A 17,712-nucleotide genomic window follows, 5' to 3' on the forward strand; every position below is an offset into this window, starting at 1 on the left:
GCCTTTCCGTGTTTCTGTGAAATACCTAAGATGCTTTTGGGTACTCAGAATAATAAACGACAAAATAGGACAACATCTAAGTCTAATTTTATCTCAAAGCAAAATAAGATTTGGAAAGAATGTGTTTAGATACAGAACATTTTCAACTTTGCCTCTGTCTACTATAACAAACTATTGCTTGTCACACTACACACTGGAATCATAGTTAAATATTATGGGAGAAATTCTTCCCTTGGATACCAACATCCACAATTTCTTCAAGTGACTGCACATGTCCATTCCACTCTTGATATGCGCATGCCTAGCACATGTTTGTTGGAAACTTTTCCCCTCAGCAGTCCTTGTGGAGTGGCTGAAGCGCCCTCTGCCTCTGTGCGCCCTTTCAAGCAGGTCTAAAGAGCAGAGATGCCCCTGATCCCCCTCAGTTCCTTCTTACTGCCTATGATGGTTGCTGAATCTCTTGGTCTTACCTTAGCAAGTTCTTTCAGTATGCCTTTTTTTGGTAGATAGTTAGTGTTAGTGATTAAGTTTTTTTGTTTAAATGTAATTTTTCAGTTTCCTTGCTTCCAGTTCTGTTTTTGGTACCAAGGAATGCCTCGGTCAAGGGGGTTCAAGCCTTATTTTTCTTGTTCCAAGCAGGTGCCTGTGAGTGACCCACACTCCAGTTGTTTAAAGTGTCTGAGTGAATCTCTCATCTCAGATTGCCATCAAATTTGTAGGAACTTCAAACCTAGGACCAAAAAACTTCATTGCGCCATGACCCCCTTCTGACATCAAGAATTACTACACGACTCCAGGAGCAGGGGACAGAAGCCTGAGCCCCTCCAAGCCCCACTGCCATGGGCAGTGAGGGGAGCCCGAGCCCCACCCCTCCGGGTGCGGGGACCAAAGCTGAAGCCCAAGGGCTTCAGCCTGAGGAGTGGGGCTATAACCTGAGCCCCAACCCACAGCTGAAGCCCTCTGCTGGGCTTCAGCCTGGTGCCCCAGAAAGTCTAAGCCAGTCCTGGTGACCCCATTTGAAGTTCCAACCCACAGATTGAGAACCGCAGCCAAAGGACACCAAAAAATCTCACTCATTTTGATAGGAATATGTATTCTACAGCTGGGTTACAACTTAGAATCACCATCCAACAGGCTTTGTTAGGGCATTATGACTTTAATATCTGGGACTCAATATTAAAGTTTAAGGACAAGTTTAAGGACAAGTTTCTTTCACTGGTAGACGAAGGAGAGCTGGCGGCTAGAACATCACTCCAAGCCAGTTTGGACTTGGCTGCTAGGGTCACGGCCATTGCTATTACCATGTGCTTGTGCTCATTGCTGCAGTCTTTGGGGCTGCCCAGAAAGTCCAGCAGATAGTTCAGGTCCTGCCATTTGAAGTATCATCTCTATTTTCAGGGTAGACAGATGACAAACTTCATGGTTTAAAAGATTCCAAGGCAACTCTAAAGTTGTGGGGCATACATAAACCTGCCTCGAAAAGAAAGCACTTCCATCTGCATCAGACCCACTTATATGCTATTCTTGCACATCAACAAGAAAAATAATAGAGGTTATAGATGCAGACCACCTCTTTCTACTGCAATGGCTCCTAGCTCATCGAGGTGCCCGGGGGCTACTAAACAAACGTTTTGATGGTTTGATGGAGAACACCGTACCGGTCTCCAAAATTCCAGCCTCTCCTTTCCCTGTGTTTGCAAACCATCTATCTCACTTCCTGGGTCCTTGGTCCTCAATCATTTCAGACCAATGGGTCTTAAGCTCTGTGGAAGTGGGATACTTCAGTTTATTTCTAACCCTCCTTCCAACCCTTCCCTAGATCTCTTCAGGGACTACTGTCACAAGTAGCTCCTTCTCTAGGGGGTGCAATCTCTGCTTTGGTTGGGAGCCGTAAATGAAGTTCCTCAGTGTCATAGAGAGGTTTTATTCCCTCTGTTTCCTTATCCTGAAAGCAAAGGGAGGTCTAGATCAATTTTAGGCCTGCATAAATTCAACAGAAAAGGATAAGTTTTTTCTATTGTCTTGCCTACTTCCATTATCCCTTCCCTGTTGCCCAGAGACTGGTATGCTGCCTTTGATTTAAAGGAGGCGTACTTCCGTATGGTGATCTATCCAGGGCCACAGGAAGTATTTAAGGTACCTGGTGAACCATTCTCACTTCCAGTTCAGTGCTACCCTTTGGCTTGCCTGCAGCCTCCAGAGTTTTTACAAAATGCAAGGCAGTGGTAGCTGAGTTTCTGAGGATATTGGATATGCAAGTGTATCCCTACATGGATGGTTGACTGGTGAGAGGCCAATCCAGAGTTCAGGTACTATCCAGCATTTCTCTTATCCAGTCAACTTTCAAAGCTCTGGGACTGTCAATCAACACGGAGATATCTATCCTCTCCCCATTTCAGACGTTAGAATTCATAGGGGCACTCCTGGATTCGACTCAAGCCAGAGCTTTCCTTCCATGGTCAAGATTGCAGACAACTTAATCAGTTGTTTTAGATGTCACGGCTCACCCAACTATTACAGCATGGAATTGCATGAGGCTTCTGGGGCAGGCAGCCTCTTGCACATATGCGGTCCGACATGCCAGATTGCTCCTCAGGGGACTACAGACTTAGCTGGCCTCTATATTATCTCTGAGCTGTCGCCCTCTAAGGCTTGTGGTGAGGTTACCCTTTCAGATTTTAGCTTCTCTGGACTGGTGGACAAATCCTGTAAACATGTGTATGTTTGTTCTGTCTCAGCCTTTCCTGATGTTAGTGATAGATGTGTCTGCTCTGGGTTGGCGGGGGGCTAATCTAGGTTCCCTTCAGATGCAGGGATTATGGTCCACAAAGGACTTGTCTCTACACACAAATGTCAGGAGGTTGAGAGCTGTCTGCCTGGCATGTCAAGGTTTCTTACTCCGTATCAAGGGTAAAAGCCTGCACGTATTCTAACAGACAACACAATGGCAATGTCCTGTCTCAACAGACAGGGAGGGGCTCGCTCATTCCAGCTCTGCCACAAGGCAGTCAAACTCTGGGATTTTTGTATTGCCAGTTTGAGAAACCTCACAGCCTCTTACCTTTCAAGGGTGCAGAATGAACTTGCATGCAACCTAAGCAGATTGTTTGCGTCACCCCAGATGGTCTCTATGTCCGAATGTAGCCAGGTGCGTTTTCCAGCTGTGGGGGACTCCCCAGGTAGAGTTTGCAGCAAGAACCAAGAGGAAGTGCTGGCCCTTTTGCTTTCTTCAAGGCAGGGGTGGCCAACCTGTGGCTCCGGAGCCACATGCGGCTCTTCAGAAGTTAATATGCGGCTCCTTGTATAGGCACCGACTCCGTGGCTGGAGCTATGGGCGCCAACTTTCCAATGTACCCGGGGGTGCTCACAGCTCAACCCCTGCCTCTGCGACAGGCCCTGCCCACACTCCTCCCCTGAGCCTGCCGTGCCCTCGCTCTCCCCCCCACAGCCTCCTGCATGCCACAAAACAGCTGATCGGGAGGTGTGGGGAGGGCTGATGGTGAGTGGGAGGTGCTGGGAGTGGGGCGGGGGGGACGGGACCTGATGTGGGGGTTGCCAACATATTACTGTGGCTCTTTGGCGATGTACACTGGTAAATTCTGGTTCCTTCTCAGGCTCAGGTTGGCCACCCCGCTTCAAGGTCACAGTCAAAGTTCCGTAATGGACATTTTCCTGGACAAGCAAACTCCAGTATTCTTTCCCACCAATCCCACTTCTTCACAGAGTTTTGCTAAAAATTAGACAGGAACGTGCTCAACTCATATTTGTAATTCCAGGTTGGCCTCGGGAGCACTGGTTCTCCACATTCCTCTCCTTTTTGGTAAAAGCTCTGATACTGCTTCCATTGGACCCAAACGTGATTTCTCAAGACCATGGTCACCAACTCCACCCAAACTTGCAGGCACTTCATTTAACAGCCTACATGTTTCATGGATAGATCGTTGGGAAGAGTCTTGTTCCAAAGATGACAGGTTTCAGAGTAACAGCCGTGTTAGTCTGTATTCACAAAAAGAAAAGGAGTACTTGTGGCACCTTAGAGACTAACCAATTTATTTGAGCATAAGCTTTCGTGAGCTACAGCTCACTTCATCGCAAAAGCTTATGCTCAAATAAATTGGTTAGTCTCTAAGTTGCCACAAGTACTCCTTTTCTTTTTGTTCCAGAGAGGTTCAGGATGTGCTCTTAAATAGTAGGAAGCCATCTACTAACTCTGTTTACTTGGTGAAGTGGAAATGATTCTCTGTCTGGTCCAGACAATCTGGAGACTTGCTGACACACTCTTCATTCCAGCATATACCAGGGTCCCAGAGCCCAGCACCAGGCCAAGCCCATACGTCTACACTGCAATTTTATAGTCCCGCAGCCTGAGCCCTGCGAGCCAGAGGCAGCTGACATGCGTCAGCAGCACGTCTTTTTTATTGCAGTGTAGACCTACCCCGCGTGGAATGTACATGTGCAATCACTTGAAGAAGAAAAAACAGTTACTAACCTGTTCCATAACTGCTGTTCTTAGAGAAGTGTTGCACATGTCAACTCCATGACTCGCCCTCCTACCCCCCTGCATCGGCGGTTCTGGCATGAATGAACTGAGAGGTGTTAGGGTGGCTCCACTCTTTATGACGGTCACAAGGCTATGTAGTGGCAGATGGTGCTCAAGCTGCTCTAACGGATACTATGGAGGGAAAAAGTTTCTGACAGCAGTGCACAGGACATGCATACTCCAAGAATGGAATGGACATGTGCATCACAACTAGAAGAACAATAGTTATGGAACAGTTTAGTAACCCTTTGTTCCCTGAAGTCAGTGGGAATTGTATGCAGGTATCTGAGGGCAGAATATGTACATCAGCATCTAGAACAGAGAAAAGTATCAGCAGACGTTTCTTTCTTCAGTTTTTTTGACCAACATAGGAGCATTGTGAAAGGTAATAGGAAATGCAATCCAGAATTGAGAGGCATCTCTAATCTTTAGGGCTGGAGCCATGAGAAAAAAATGTCACCCTATTAAGAGAGACACATTGTGGGTGAGGTAGTGTCTTTTATTGGACCAACTTCTGTTGGCGAAAGAGACAAGCTTTGAACCCACAGAGAGCTCTTCTTGAGGTCTGGGTGGTGAAAGAGACAAGCTGAAGAAGAGCTGTGTGGCTCGAAAGCTTGTCTCTTTCACCAACAGAAGTTGGTCCAATGAAAGATATTGCCTCACCCACCTTGTCTCAAATATCTTAGGAGCAACATAGCTACAACACTGCAAACCCTAATAAAACTCATTCTTTGGAGTCTACTGTTTTCATTTTTTGTTTTTTTTATTTCCAGAACAAAAATATGGAGCTGGCATCTACTTTATCAGGAACCCCAGAAACCTAGTGGAGGATACCAAGGAAAAGTGTGAATTGGACCATCTAATTTGTGTGTTTGAGGCTGAGGTAGTAACAGGCTTATACACTGAGGGCAAACAGTCTTATATTGTGCCACCAGCAGTTGATGCAGATGGCATGAATGTATATGACAGTGTAGTAGATGATGTTCACAGCCCTGAAACCTTTGTCATTTTTAACAGTAATCAGGCCTTTCCTCACTATATATTGACATGTTCCCAGATTTGGGCTGAGGGGTCAGGGCCTTACTGGGCAACCAGGGGCCCAGTAGATGAGAGCTCATCAGAACCATGGGACTTAGGCATTCCCCAGGACCGTGGGCACAGAGCCTCCCCCATAACAAAGAGTACAGAGAGCTTCCTGCTAGAACCCAAATAGTAGCATATCTGACTCTAGTACAGTAGTGTGGTGATGGTGCCTCACCTAACCATCTTGACACATCCATGTTGGTATATACAAGAGCTTAACCAGTATGATAACCTAAGAAAGTTAAAACTATATATAATTTTATATCGGAAGAGGTATTAGATACAGAATTCAGTTCACCATTCCTGTAATGGTTACAATACAGAGCTTCAAAAATATGCAGAAATTTTATTTTTCTATAAATAGCCATAGTATGCACACTATGCATTTTATTTTACTAAGGCACCAGAGATGAGTAAATATATATTTAGTCACAGAAATGTCTGTTTTATAAAAACCTGAAACTATTTTATAAACTTAAAAAATCACCCATTAGCAAAAACCATCTAGTCCAAAGTAATCCACTGAGATTAAAACACGTATTTAGACTGTTCATTTAGTTGATTTTTAATTCTGCTTTCACTTATTTAGCTAACCATCTACCATGTGTTTCAACAACAGCTGTGTCATTATCTTTGGAAGTGTTATTTTATAAATAAGTTTACATGCTTATAAAAAATAAATGTATTTGCGGTGTTAGTAGCGATAATTGTGTTGCTATAATCATTTTTATTAGCTGTACAAGGTGCCAACTGCTACAGGAAACATGTTTGAGAAATAAAAAAATTGCATGACCAAAAATAAACCAAACTGTTGACGTGTTCTGATTTTTCTCCTCTTAACAGGACATTAAGGCTCCTGACTTTGACAGTCAAACTTCAGTTAGCTATCACTATGTGTTCAACATGGTCTTCTATGAAAGTTTTTTATGAAAAAATAAAGCATAGTTCTGAACCTGGGACTAGCCATCATCGGGGGCCAATTGGTTTTAGGGGGGTTATGATCTTGCTTTATGGCTAGCTGGCAGGGGCCTGTGGCCTGAAACTTTGTCATTGTAATTTGCAGTCATAGTATGGAAAAGGCTATGAACTGAATTATTAAAAAAAACAAAAAAACAGCTTAGCCATGTCCTCAGATACTTGCAAAATTGTCTCTTAGTAAAGGCTTAAACCCCTCCAGGTCATTTTAATGGAGCTAGAAGTACAAGTCCTGGGTGTGAGACTGGTTGCCAGAATGGGACTTGAACTGAGGGCCCAAAGGAAAAGGCTACTCGGTGAATCAAATCTCAAGCACTGGTTTGCATTCATGTTTTTCTTTAAAACAAAGACTGTGTAGTCTGCAACATTTATAACATCCCCAGATTCTGCTGTTAGTTACACCTGAGCAACCCATTAACTTCAATGCACTCACTGATAAACGTAAAAGTAGAACTTGGCCCATCCTCTATTGCCTGACCAGTTATGACCACCAAGAACTACATATATGTTTACTAGGACATTTTAATTTAAAATTGGTTTATATACCTGCTGACCAAAAAAATATCAACTTTTAAAAACAGCTTGTGATGCCGTAATAGTTCAGCAACAGTCAAAGGGATTATCATCTAATATAAAGTCTGCTTCTGGCCTGAAAAGAAACAAGTACCTACCGCCAGAAAGGATTTTTATCTTTGTTACAGTTTAATACAACAAAACAGGGTGTGGAACAAAAGGCATCCCACTCATAACTATGGCAATGCATTAGACACAGTCTGAAACCTAAAGTATAAGATGTCAATGCTTTGTAAAGCTATTGTCTCACAAAAGGACTTCAGTACATACTATGGTAACTCCTCGTTTAATATTGTAGTTATGTTCCTGAAAAATGTGACTTTAAGTGAAAAGATGTTAAATCCAATTTCCCCATAAGAATTAATGTAAATAGCGGGGGTTAGGTTCCAGGGAAATTTTTTTCACCAGATAAAAGACTTATATACACACACACAGAGTATAAGTTTTAAACAAATAATTTAATACGATACACAGCAATGACAATTGTGAAGCTTGGTTGAGGTGGTCAAGTCAGAGGGTGGGCTATTTTCCAGTGAATGCCTTACGCTAAATGATGAACTAGCACTCGGCTGAGCCCTCAAGGGTTAACACATTGTTAATGTAGACTCACACTCTACAAGGCAGTTAGAATAGAGGGAGGGGAGACAGCATGGCAGACAGACACCCTCCCCCCCCTTTAAGTGCGCTGACCCTACTAAGTACATTGCTGATTTAAGTAGATCAGGAAGTTGACAGCAGCTGCTGCAAGCAAGCTCCCTCCCCATGTGTCATCTCCCCTCCCCCCCCACTCTATAGAGAGATGAGGTAAGTGGGGGATCGGAGCAGGGGGGAAGAGAGACACCCTGACATTAGGCCCCTTCTCCCCCCAATAGCAAGCAGGAGGCTCGCAGGAGCAGCACCTGGCAGTGGGAGGAGGGACAGCTGAACTGTCAGCAATTGGTAGCCTGGTGGGAAGCTGCTGCACACAGAACTTAGGGGAGCAGAGAGTTGATGAGGGGCTGCCTGTCCACCCTTGTTCCAAGCCCCCCATCAGCTAGGTGCAACGGGCCGCTCTTTCTGCAAGCAGCGGACAAAGCAGGCGGCTGCCAAATGTTATAAAGGGAGCATTGCACAACTTTAAATGAGCATGTTCTCTGATTAGCAATATAACAATGTTAACAGGTATAACTAAGTGAGGAGTTACTGTATTCCCTTGTTCACACATCAATGTAGGTTTAAGTTTTGCTTAGCTAGATGATGGATTGGAAGGGGCTTTCATAGTACTGTCAGTTTTCATCAAAATATTTTATTTAAAAAGTGTCTTGGCACCACAGTGAATTTTTAAAAGTAAATAGTTACTTCGAATGCAGAAGCTATTTAGTCATTACAACAGTTTTAATGTACAGATGTTAGACAAACTAGTGCGATGTCCATTCCCTTTTTTTGTACAGTACCTTCCTCTCGCCCTTTACTCTTAATAAGAGTCGTATATATTAGCATAGGTGCTGTAAATATGGAATATCTAAATTGTCAATATTTTGTTTTATTAACTTCAGCAATTACATAGCTATTTATTTTCCTAACTGCAACCATAGGAATTTTAAAGTGACATTAGCATGTTACAAGAAATATTTTATCAATAAAAAAATAGGAGCTCAGAGCTGGGTGTACTATTGTAAAAACTGTGCAGAGCAGCTGAATGTAGAACATGAAAAGAAACAACCACATGTTAAAACACTTCTCAAAATTCAATATTACACTGCTTATTTATTTTGCATTTTATTATTGTAACAAAGATTTCCTTGTAAACAATTCCTACTTAAGTCCACCTTCCCCTCCTTATACTTAGTGTTATATATTTATATAGTTTACAAAAGAACTGGTAATATCTGAGGCTGTACATAATTGGATATTTTCATCTGGTCCTCAAAAAGATTATAATAATTTCATATACAGTAACCAGAAAATAAAAAGCACAAACTAAATGTACCTGGAAGTACATATTAAAATCATTAAATTACCATAGTAATTGAAAATCCCTGATCTTTATTTCTATAACAGATTAACTCCAGGCTACTCCAAAACCTCTGGGATTTCTCTGTCATCTACAATAAGAGTATGAATGATTCCTTCCCTTCGCTTTCCACTACTGACAGCCTTAATGCAACAGTCATGATCACCAACACTGAAGTGTGTTTCTGTTCCATCTTCTACAAATTCACCCTGTGGTCGGGAAACAAAATATCATGAAAAGGAACAATATGGTTGGCTAACAAAGTACTGCAGTGTTCATAAGGCATCTATTATCGGATTTTCAGAGGTGTGGTGCACCTGCAGCTCCAGTAATTAGAAGAAACCTGATAGGTATTTTGGTGGCTGAAAAATCACTGCATTTGATTATGCAGCAGTTTTGATTTATTTATGTACATGTGTTACAATCAGGCGGTGGTCAAAAAAAGACAAGTTTTGTAAAATATTGAGTTTTGTGACATTTGAAAAATTTCTGCTAGCACTGTGACTGATAAAGTTAATTAAAACAGGCCAAATTCAGTTCTGGTGTAATTCTACTTGAAGTCAATTAACTTGCACTGGTTTCCACCATAGCTGAATTTGGCCATAAATTAATTCAAAGGACTTAAATAAGATCTTTAACACAAGGCTTACAGGGTCTATATGGTTTAAATGGAACTTAAGTTGTGCAAAAGGCTTCATGTGTGCCCTGAATTAACAACAACAACTCTGGAGTATGTTTGTACTGCAGATGCTTAAAGAATTCCAGGTGTGTACCTCCTGTTTTGGATTATGCCATCTTGGCCAAATTGAGTTTAAGTCTATCTTCTGATACAATAAGAGGCCAGAAAGCTGTCCTAACATATAAGCACAGTTTGGCAGGCAATCATGCAGGCACACTACCTACAGGAGTTAATAGGTTAAGAACCCATGCACTAGGAATAGTGCATTGGTTCTCAATCTAGAAGTTGCAAACAGGTTTCAGGGGAGCTCAACCACTCCCCCCACCCCTTCCTTTGTGCCTAGTTAGATGGGAGGGGAATCCCAAACCTTTTTTCTGTTATAATGGGGAATGACAGTATGGAAATATTTGAGAATGCTTGGAGTAGTAAATCAGAATTTGTGCTCCAGGGGAAGCAGAAGGTTGTACTGTTAACAGTTTCTGGAAGAAGAATTCTTGGGAACGTGGTGAAAAATAGTTTCAAAGTATAGCAAAACGAAGACCTCATTTCCCTACCCTGTCTAATTTAATACAATAGGACTACTCATGACAGTAACAGATGCAGGATCAAATAACTGGTGAGGAAATAGGTTTTGCAGTCCTGCATAGGGAAAGCTTCAGAGAATATATTTTTTTCCTTTTTACTCTAATTTTCAGTAATGGTAAGATTACCAAAATGACGGACTGAGAAAGTCTTCTTATCCACAGGAATAGGTACAACATGACAAACTTCCCTACACTGTTCAGTCAAGAGGCCTACACACTGAACTGGAGGGACCATATAGAGGCATGAAAAAGTAATTTGATTTTTATGCCACTCTGAACATCAGGCCTTAAATGTTTAACATTGTTACTATTGACCTGGATAGATTTGAATTGGCTAGCTCTATAATCCACAGGGCAATTTAGTCGGCTCCCTATTCCTCCTCCCCAAAATACGTTACTTAAAAGGCCCACAGGTATTTGCCTATAGTATCTGAATTATTTCACTGATACATAACATAAATATTAGTGTTCTAACGGTGGTGTGTTTTATTTCAGTTGTTAAATCAGAATAAGTATAACAAACAAAAGCCTTTGTAAATGATCACATACCGCTGTTTCCATTTTTTTACCATTGCACCAGACATCCATAGTGTCCTTCTCTGTAAAAATGAGAAAAACAAAAGATGCATACCTCTTTATAGACCGAAAAGATATAGAAATTCCAAATGTTTGCCATGAAATTTTAGCTATAACTCCATAAATGTGTTCCAAATAAATAGTAATATCTGAATTACAAAGTTTGTCTCCATAAGGAGAGAGGCTCTCTCATAAGGTTGCAACTAGCTTCTTTTAGAGAGCCCGATTTTTGCCTCCAAAAAATGGTTTAATCAATGTGATTTTTCTGAAACCAAAAAATGTTGTTTCTGCAAAGTTTGAAAAAAAATTAATGATTTTTGAGTTACTGACTGTAAGTAAGTTACCATGATTTGCAAGTCTGACTTTTGCCTAACTTTTTTGGGGGGATGTCCCTCTAACTAATACACAGCTTGTTAATTACCATTCAAACTTTTCATGTTCTTAAATTTTTGAAAACTCATGCACCTTCCTAATTAGAAGGAAATAGGCTGCTACTAAACAATTATTAATTTTTGTTTGTTGTAAAGCACTGTTCTAATTACATTACCCAACAACCTCCTGGAGTACGTTCACTCTAGATTTCATATTTCTGAAACTGTCTTTGTCTGGGAGTGGTTAGTGTCCTAGGATCAAATCATGTTTGCCTCTCCCATGCCATATAAAATCAATCAAAAGAGCAGGATTTGGCTCCTACTCATGGATCCCCCCCGCTCTTTTCATACCACTTGATCTTAATACAGCTTTTGGTACTATCAGTCATTCTATCCTTGAGCCTCTAGAAGAAAACATGTCTCCAGGCTTCTCCTCTCCTAGTCCTGATCCTGCATCATTAATCAATTGAGAGCTTTACCACTAACTTCAATGAGTATAAGGATCGAGTCCCTAATGTGAGCCCTCTACCTGTTACTGAAATGTGGGGGGAAGGGTTATTTATTTATGTAAATATCAAGGTAAAATGCAAATATAAATACACATCTTGGATCCAAAACATTTCCCATGTTAATTAAAATAAGTTAAAAGACAATTCAACCACAGGAAGATGTAATACTTATCAAAAAAAGACATTTTAGAAATAGGCTAGCTGTTTAAATGGTCACATTAAACAAGACAAACTTAGGGTATCACGGTTACCACCTTCAGTTAAGAGTCATTCCCACCGGGAGTAGGCACCAAGATAAAGATGCAGATGCAAAAAGTAGGTTCTAAATACTTCTGAAAATTTTCCCCAAGTGACTTGACCGAGGTCACATAGGAACTTTCTGGTGAAGCAGGGACTTGAACCTAGAGTTCCTAAGTCCTAAAAAAGGCATATAAGATTATATAAAAAGCACAGTGACGAGAACTAACTCAATATTAACTCACCTAACACAACTCTACAATCCATACCATCCAAGCTTAATATCCAAGTATTTGTTGTTTTTGACCGGTTCTCCAGGTACTTCTTGAGGCTTTTCCCATTGATCTCCAATGTATACTCGTATGCAAAACCACTGACTGCATCAATGTTAATGGTAGCCTTTGTTTTGGCTGCTCCAACTGTAAATGTTTCTTTACCCACTAGTTTGAACATCCACTCTTTTCTTATTTCTTCCTGAAGAATAAAATAATTAAAAAGAAGAAAATGAGTGTTAATAAAAAGTCAAATATTTTTGTCTCATTATGGAAAATATCAAGCTAAGTAGCATATGGAGGAACTGGTGCAAACTACTGTCACAGTATCAGATCCAGGACCTGTAGCAAGATATGCATAGTCTCATCAATGTCAGTGGGGTTCTCTAAACACAAGGATGCATTTGTGTGCAGGATCTGAGCTGTAGCATGTGAGAATGCATGGCAGGTATCAGACATTAATCCCTATTAGTATTTCTACAAACTCACACTGTAAGACAAGGGTAGTCTATTTTTTGTTAAGGTCCAAATTTCTTGGTCAAGGTATAGAAAAAGTCTAGACTCCAGAGAAAATAATAAAGAAAGATGATAAGTAAATAAAAAGATTTCAGGGTCTGTTCAAAAGCGTCTGGCAGTCCAGATTTGGCCCACAGTCTGCCTGTTAATTACCACTGCTGCAAGACAAACAAGGAGAGAGAGAGACAGAGAGAAAGGACAGTGAAGTGGATAGCACCCTGCCCTTCTTATATTGTGAAGAGGTCAATAAGAGACTGGAGAAGCACTACCAGTGAATGACATCAGATATTGGTAGAGTCTAATGTTAGTACTGAACACTAGATGCCAGAAGCTATACCAATGATTCTCATGTGCAATGCAAATAGAACTACTATTTCCCAATAAGGCAGAAAGCTATCAGCCATGCTGTCCCAAAGGGATAATATCTGGGAGATGAAGATTGCAAACCCAGGTACAATATTGCAGCCTGAAATACATTCTTTCCTTTTAAGTATTACTCAGTTAACTTTGTTACAAGGGTAAAAAGCCTGCGTTCTATTTATTATTATGTTTAACAAGTCATAGTACTTTCTACACACAAAGATACATTTACATAAGTATTGGGTGTTTTGCACATACTCATTTTACCTTTCCATCTACATATACAACACGTTTTCCTGATGTAGTTCCATGTTCAAATTCAATCTTGTGAACACCATCACTTAAAGCAACCTCCCAAACAGCCACCAGATCTGTCATCTTCTCCAGGTAGCCGTAGCGAGACCTGAGGGAATAACAATTTAAAAGACTTATAATTCTTCTATTAATGTGCTGTATATTTTGTTCCAAGTTTTATTACTTCAGGATTTTTATTTTTAATTTGTTAAAGCTGACGTAACCCGATCCAGAATTGACTTAGCTGTAGATTGTAGGAAAGATTGGTTTAGCTTTTATTTATTTACTTTCTCAACCACAATCAAATATAGCAAAAAAGTTTAAAACTGAAACAGATTAAGAGGCACACAATGAAATTATGTTGACCACAAAAATTAAAACAGATAGAACAGAAATAGGCAAACACAGTTTTACTTTGACAAATACTATATGCATATATATATATATATGTTACCTAGAGAGGTGGTGGAATCTCCTTCCTTAGAAGTTTTTTTAAGGTCAGGCTTGACAAAGCCCTGGCTGGGATGATTTAGTTGGGGACTGGTCCTGCTTTGAGCAGGGGGTTGGACTAGATGACCTCCTGAGGTCCCTTCCAACCCTGATATTCTATGATTCTATGATATACATCCATGTAAGTGCTAAAACATCTAACTACAGAAGAACAGTAGTAACAAAACTACCTAATTCCTCATTCTCATCAGTAAATTATCTTGTTTGTTGGCATCTTCTAACATACAGTAAAAACTGAGTGACCCATTACAAATCATTTTAGGTTTTTACATTTCAGAGAATTTATATAACCATTTGTGGTATTACTGTAAATCTTTTCTAGTCTATTAAACTCAACCTTAACGGTTCGTTTAATAAATATCACACAGAAAGTGTGACTAAGTTAAAAAACCTGCAGTTAGGTCACTCTTTTTCAACCTGTGGTCTGCGGACCCCTAGAAGGCTGCAGACTGTCTAAGATTTCTAAAGGGGGCCACATCTCCCTTTGTAATTTTTTAAGGGTCTGCAAATGAAAAAAGGTTGAAAACCACTGGCTTAGGTAATATCTGATGTGTGTGTGCATGCATGTATTACGATGCACTATTTGTTTAAAGAGAATAATCTGCACATCCATAGATCTGATCACAAACAACCATTAAATTTCAAAATTGCAGACATCTTTCCAGACCAGTTTATACTGCAGTGAGTGTTTGGGGTTTTTTTTTACCTTACTTCATCTTCATAGAGAGTAATCTCTTCACGGGATGCCATAGCAACCAGAATGGCCTTAAATCCAATTAGCAGCAAGGAAAGAGAAAAGCAGAATGGCAGCAAAGAAAATGTCGAGTACTGCAGTTCCATCTTAATTGAGAAGTAATCTCTTCCTAGTTCTTTCCATTTAATGTCCACGGATATTTTCACAAAAACATAGGGAGCTTTCACACATATGACATGTATGAAATGTAATGTAATACAGTTCTGGACTTTTGTTAGACACAACACTGAAATATAAATCAATACATGATCTGAATATTTCATTGAATTTATATTTGCAATTTATCCACATAGGTTAAGAGTACATAGTGACTCATCGCTTATTCGATGGAAGTCCTTTTGACTAACTTCAGGTCAAAAGGTTAAGATCCTTCTCCTTTGGAAGAGTTTTACGCCAGATCAAAATTGTGTGTCTCAAGTATATCTCACTTTGAGATTTGGCAGCTGAATATGTAACTGTAGTGAAAATTTACAGGACATCCATACCAAAAACCAGAATTAACACAAAAATAATACACAACTGCCCAGAAATTTTAGAGAAGTCAGTCTCAAAGAAAAACGGGAAAAGGAACTTAGTCTTACTGTCACAACAGAAACCTGGGAGGATATGTGGCTTAAGGTGAAAGATACTTCAAGTTTTTCATTCTTGTGATTCTTCCAGAACAAGGTATTAAACAGGTACAACTGGATATTTATTTAAGGCTAGATTGGCAACTCACAACAACTGTCAGAGATGCAATAGCCACATGCCAACCTTTCACACATCCTCTACACCTGTCAAAAATGCATGTGTTCTGGAACACCATACTCAAGTGCTCTCTCTAAAACTGTGTCACTATTTTTTCCTTCTCCAAGCTTGTGTGTTCTTGGGGTGCTGGATGAGTTGGTAATACTAAAAATGGTAATTAAGAAATGGATTGCATGAACAATTTTAGTGTCCAAAAGAGTTATTTTGAGAAAATGGAACTCTGCAATTAGACAGACTGGCTTAGTGATCTCTTTATTACAGCATTAATTGAAAAAATGATGGTCTAATCAACAGAAATGCTTGGAAAAACTATAAAGATATTTGATCACACATGAAACTATTGCATACTTTTGCAGTTTAATATATTAGTCCCAAATACTCATAGGACATGTCACTTATTTATCTGTTTAGTCACTTTAATAATGGATTCCCTGAATGACCTCTACAGGCTCAGGGTTTTTGTGTATATTTTTGTTTTAACTCCAGGCTTTCCAAATAACGAACATTGAATTTTGTTATTTAAATCCTCTTTTCAGCGTGTGCATGTATTTATTATATACGTTCTGTTATGTTTATATTTAATATAAAGACTAGGTTAAAAAAAACAATTTAAAAAGAGCACTCAGTATGCCCCTTCTGCTGCCACTCCTCCCCCCCCGGCTTCTCTATGCCATCATTAGAAGTCTAGAAAACTTCTACCAATGGAGGAAGATTCATGCAAATGCTATTTATTTTATTGGTTTAGGGAGAGAAAACATCACTGCTACCAAGCTTATTACAACAAAGAATACTGATCTTAATGACAGTAAAGTATGAGATTAAGCAGAATATTTCTGTTGGAGGGGGGCTGAAGGGAGAAGAGGCCCTGCCCAAATCAATACCCCCCCGCAGTCGATGGCAACTAGTACTACCCTACTTTTCGGGATCTGAAAGAAGCAATGGCCGTCGCTTTACTTCCTACCTCTAAATAAGAGCACCTGGCCAGAGACAAGCTCCGTGTGGTATTTAACCAGACACGCTGACTAAACACAAAAAGAAAAGGAGTACTTGTGGCGCCTTAGAGACTAACCAATTTATTTGAGCATGAGCTTTCGTGAGCTACAGCTCACTTCATCGGATGCATACCGTGGAAACTGCAGCAGACTTTATATACACACAGAGATCATGAAACAATACCTCCTTCCACCCCACTGTCCTGCTGGTAATAGCTTATCTAAAGTGATCATCAAGTTGGGCCATTTCCAGCACAAATCCAGGTTTTCTCACCCTCCACCCCCCCACACACACAAACTCACTCTCCTGGTAATAGCCCATCCAAAGTGACAACTCTCTACACAATGTGTATGATAATCAAGGTGGGCCATTTCCTGCACAAATTCAGGTTCTCTCACCCCCTCAGCCCCCTCCAAAAACCACACACACAAACTCACTCTCCTGCTGGTAATAGCTCATCCAAAGTGACCACTCTCCCTACAATGTGTATGATAATCAAGGTGGGCCATTTCCAGCACAAATCCAGGTTTGCTCACCCCCACCCCCATACACACACAAACTCACTCTCCTGCTGGTAATAGCTCATCCAAACTGACCCCTCTCCAAGTTTAAATCCAAGTTTAACCAGAACGTCTTGGGGGGGGGGGGTGAGAAAACCTGTCCTGCCGCTGCAGCTGGCCGGGGGAGCAAGGGGCCGGGGTTCCCCGAGCGGGAGGGCGCTGCGGGCCAGGCGGTGCGGCGGAGGCGGACAGGCACCGCGGGGACTCGGAGGGGTTCAGAGGCCGCGGGGGCTGCGGCCGCCCAGGCCCCGGTGGGCTTTGGGGGTGCGATGAAGTTGCAGCGCCCCGGAGGGTAGAAAGGACGAAGGGCGCCAGCCCGCCCGGGGCTTCTCGTACCTGGGCGGGTCGCGCTGCGCACCGCTCCCCGCAGCCGCCTCTCTCCCTCCGGCCCCCGCGGCCAAAATGGCGCCAGGGGGCAGGGAAGCGACGCGGAGCGCATCGATTAGAGCGACCGCCCAGCGCATCCACCGGCAGCGCCGCCGCCAGGGTGTGCGCGCCCCGCGGGCGGGGCGGCAGGGAGCGCGCGGCCCTGCCCCGCACCGCGGCTGCTCGCTGCCCGACGGCCAGTAACGGGCGGTGGGGGGCG

At 41.6% G+C, this 17,712-nt stretch overlaps 2 protein-coding genes across 6 annotated transcripts in view; one reads left to right on the forward strand and one right to left on the reverse strand.

Annotated features, from left to right (window-relative positions):
• The window catches only part of PARP9 (poly(ADP-ribose) polymerase family member 9), a 32,023-nt gene extending 25,513 nt beyond the window's left edge, over positions 1-6,510 (forward strand). Inside the window, exon 10 of one of the 3 annotated variants that reach the window (XM_077830517.1) lies at positions 5,314-6,510. In XM_077830517.1, the coding sequence (XP_077686643.1) occupies positions 5,314-5,753 (440 nt within the window). In that variant the 3' untranslated portion in view covers positions 5,754-6,510. The remainder of the gene's footprint in view (positions 1-5,313) is intronic. The other 2 variants (XM_077830515.1, XM_077830516.1) reach the window with 2 other exon arrangements.
• A 2,167-nt stretch (positions 6,511-8,677) lies between these two features.
• FAIM (Fas apoptotic inhibitory molecule) lies at positions 8,678-17,652 on the reverse strand. Of its 3 annotated transcripts, XM_077830560.1 has the most exons (6): positions 17,463-17,640; positions 14,779-15,052; positions 13,536-13,671; positions 12,366-12,594; positions 10,977-11,026; positions 8,678-9,373 (listed from the first exon to the last, which is right to left on the reverse strand). In XM_077830560.1, the coding sequence occupies exons 1-6, from the start codon at positions 17,563-17,565 to the stop codon at positions 9,224-9,226; spliced, it is 942 nt and encodes a 313-aa protein (XP_077686686.1). In that variant the 5' UTR covers positions 17,566-17,640; the 3' UTR covers positions 8,678-9,223. The 3 variants fall into 3 exon arrangements, with proteins under 3 accessions (XP_077686686.1, XP_077686688.1, XP_077686689.1); XM_077830562.1 differs by lacking the exon at positions 14,779-15,052 and having other exon boundaries at positions 17,463-17,652; XM_077830563.1 differs by lacking the exons at positions 14,779-15,052; positions 17,463-17,640 and adding an exon at positions 17,131-17,427.
• Positions 17,653-17,712: the final 60 nt, after the last annotated feature.

The sequence above is a fragment of the Eretmochelys imbricata genome, chromosome 11 (genome assembly GCF_965152235.1).
Source record: "Eretmochelys imbricata isolate rEreImb1 chromosome 11, rEreImb1.hap1, whole genome shotgun sequence".
Lineage (NCBI taxonomy): Eukaryota > Metazoa > Chordata > Testudines > Cheloniidae > Eretmochelys > Eretmochelys imbricata.

What these genes read in the sequence shown, in the direction of transcription:
- FAIM (XM_077830560.1), bottom strand. Translation starts at nt 17,565, where the DNA reads ATGCGCTCCGCGTCGCTTCCCTGCCCCCTGGCGCCATTTTGGCCGCGG. An exon ending in CTCTATGAAGATGAAGTAAG is followed by an intron (nt 13,672 to 14,778) that starts GTAAAAAAAAAC and finishes TTATTCCCTCAG; the next exon opens with GTCTCGCTACGGCTACCTGG. An exon ending in TTGTATATGTAGATGGAAAG is followed by an intron (nt 12,595 to 13,535) that starts GTAAAATGAGTA and finishes TTTATTCTTCAG; the next exon opens with GAAGAAATAAGAAAAGAGTG.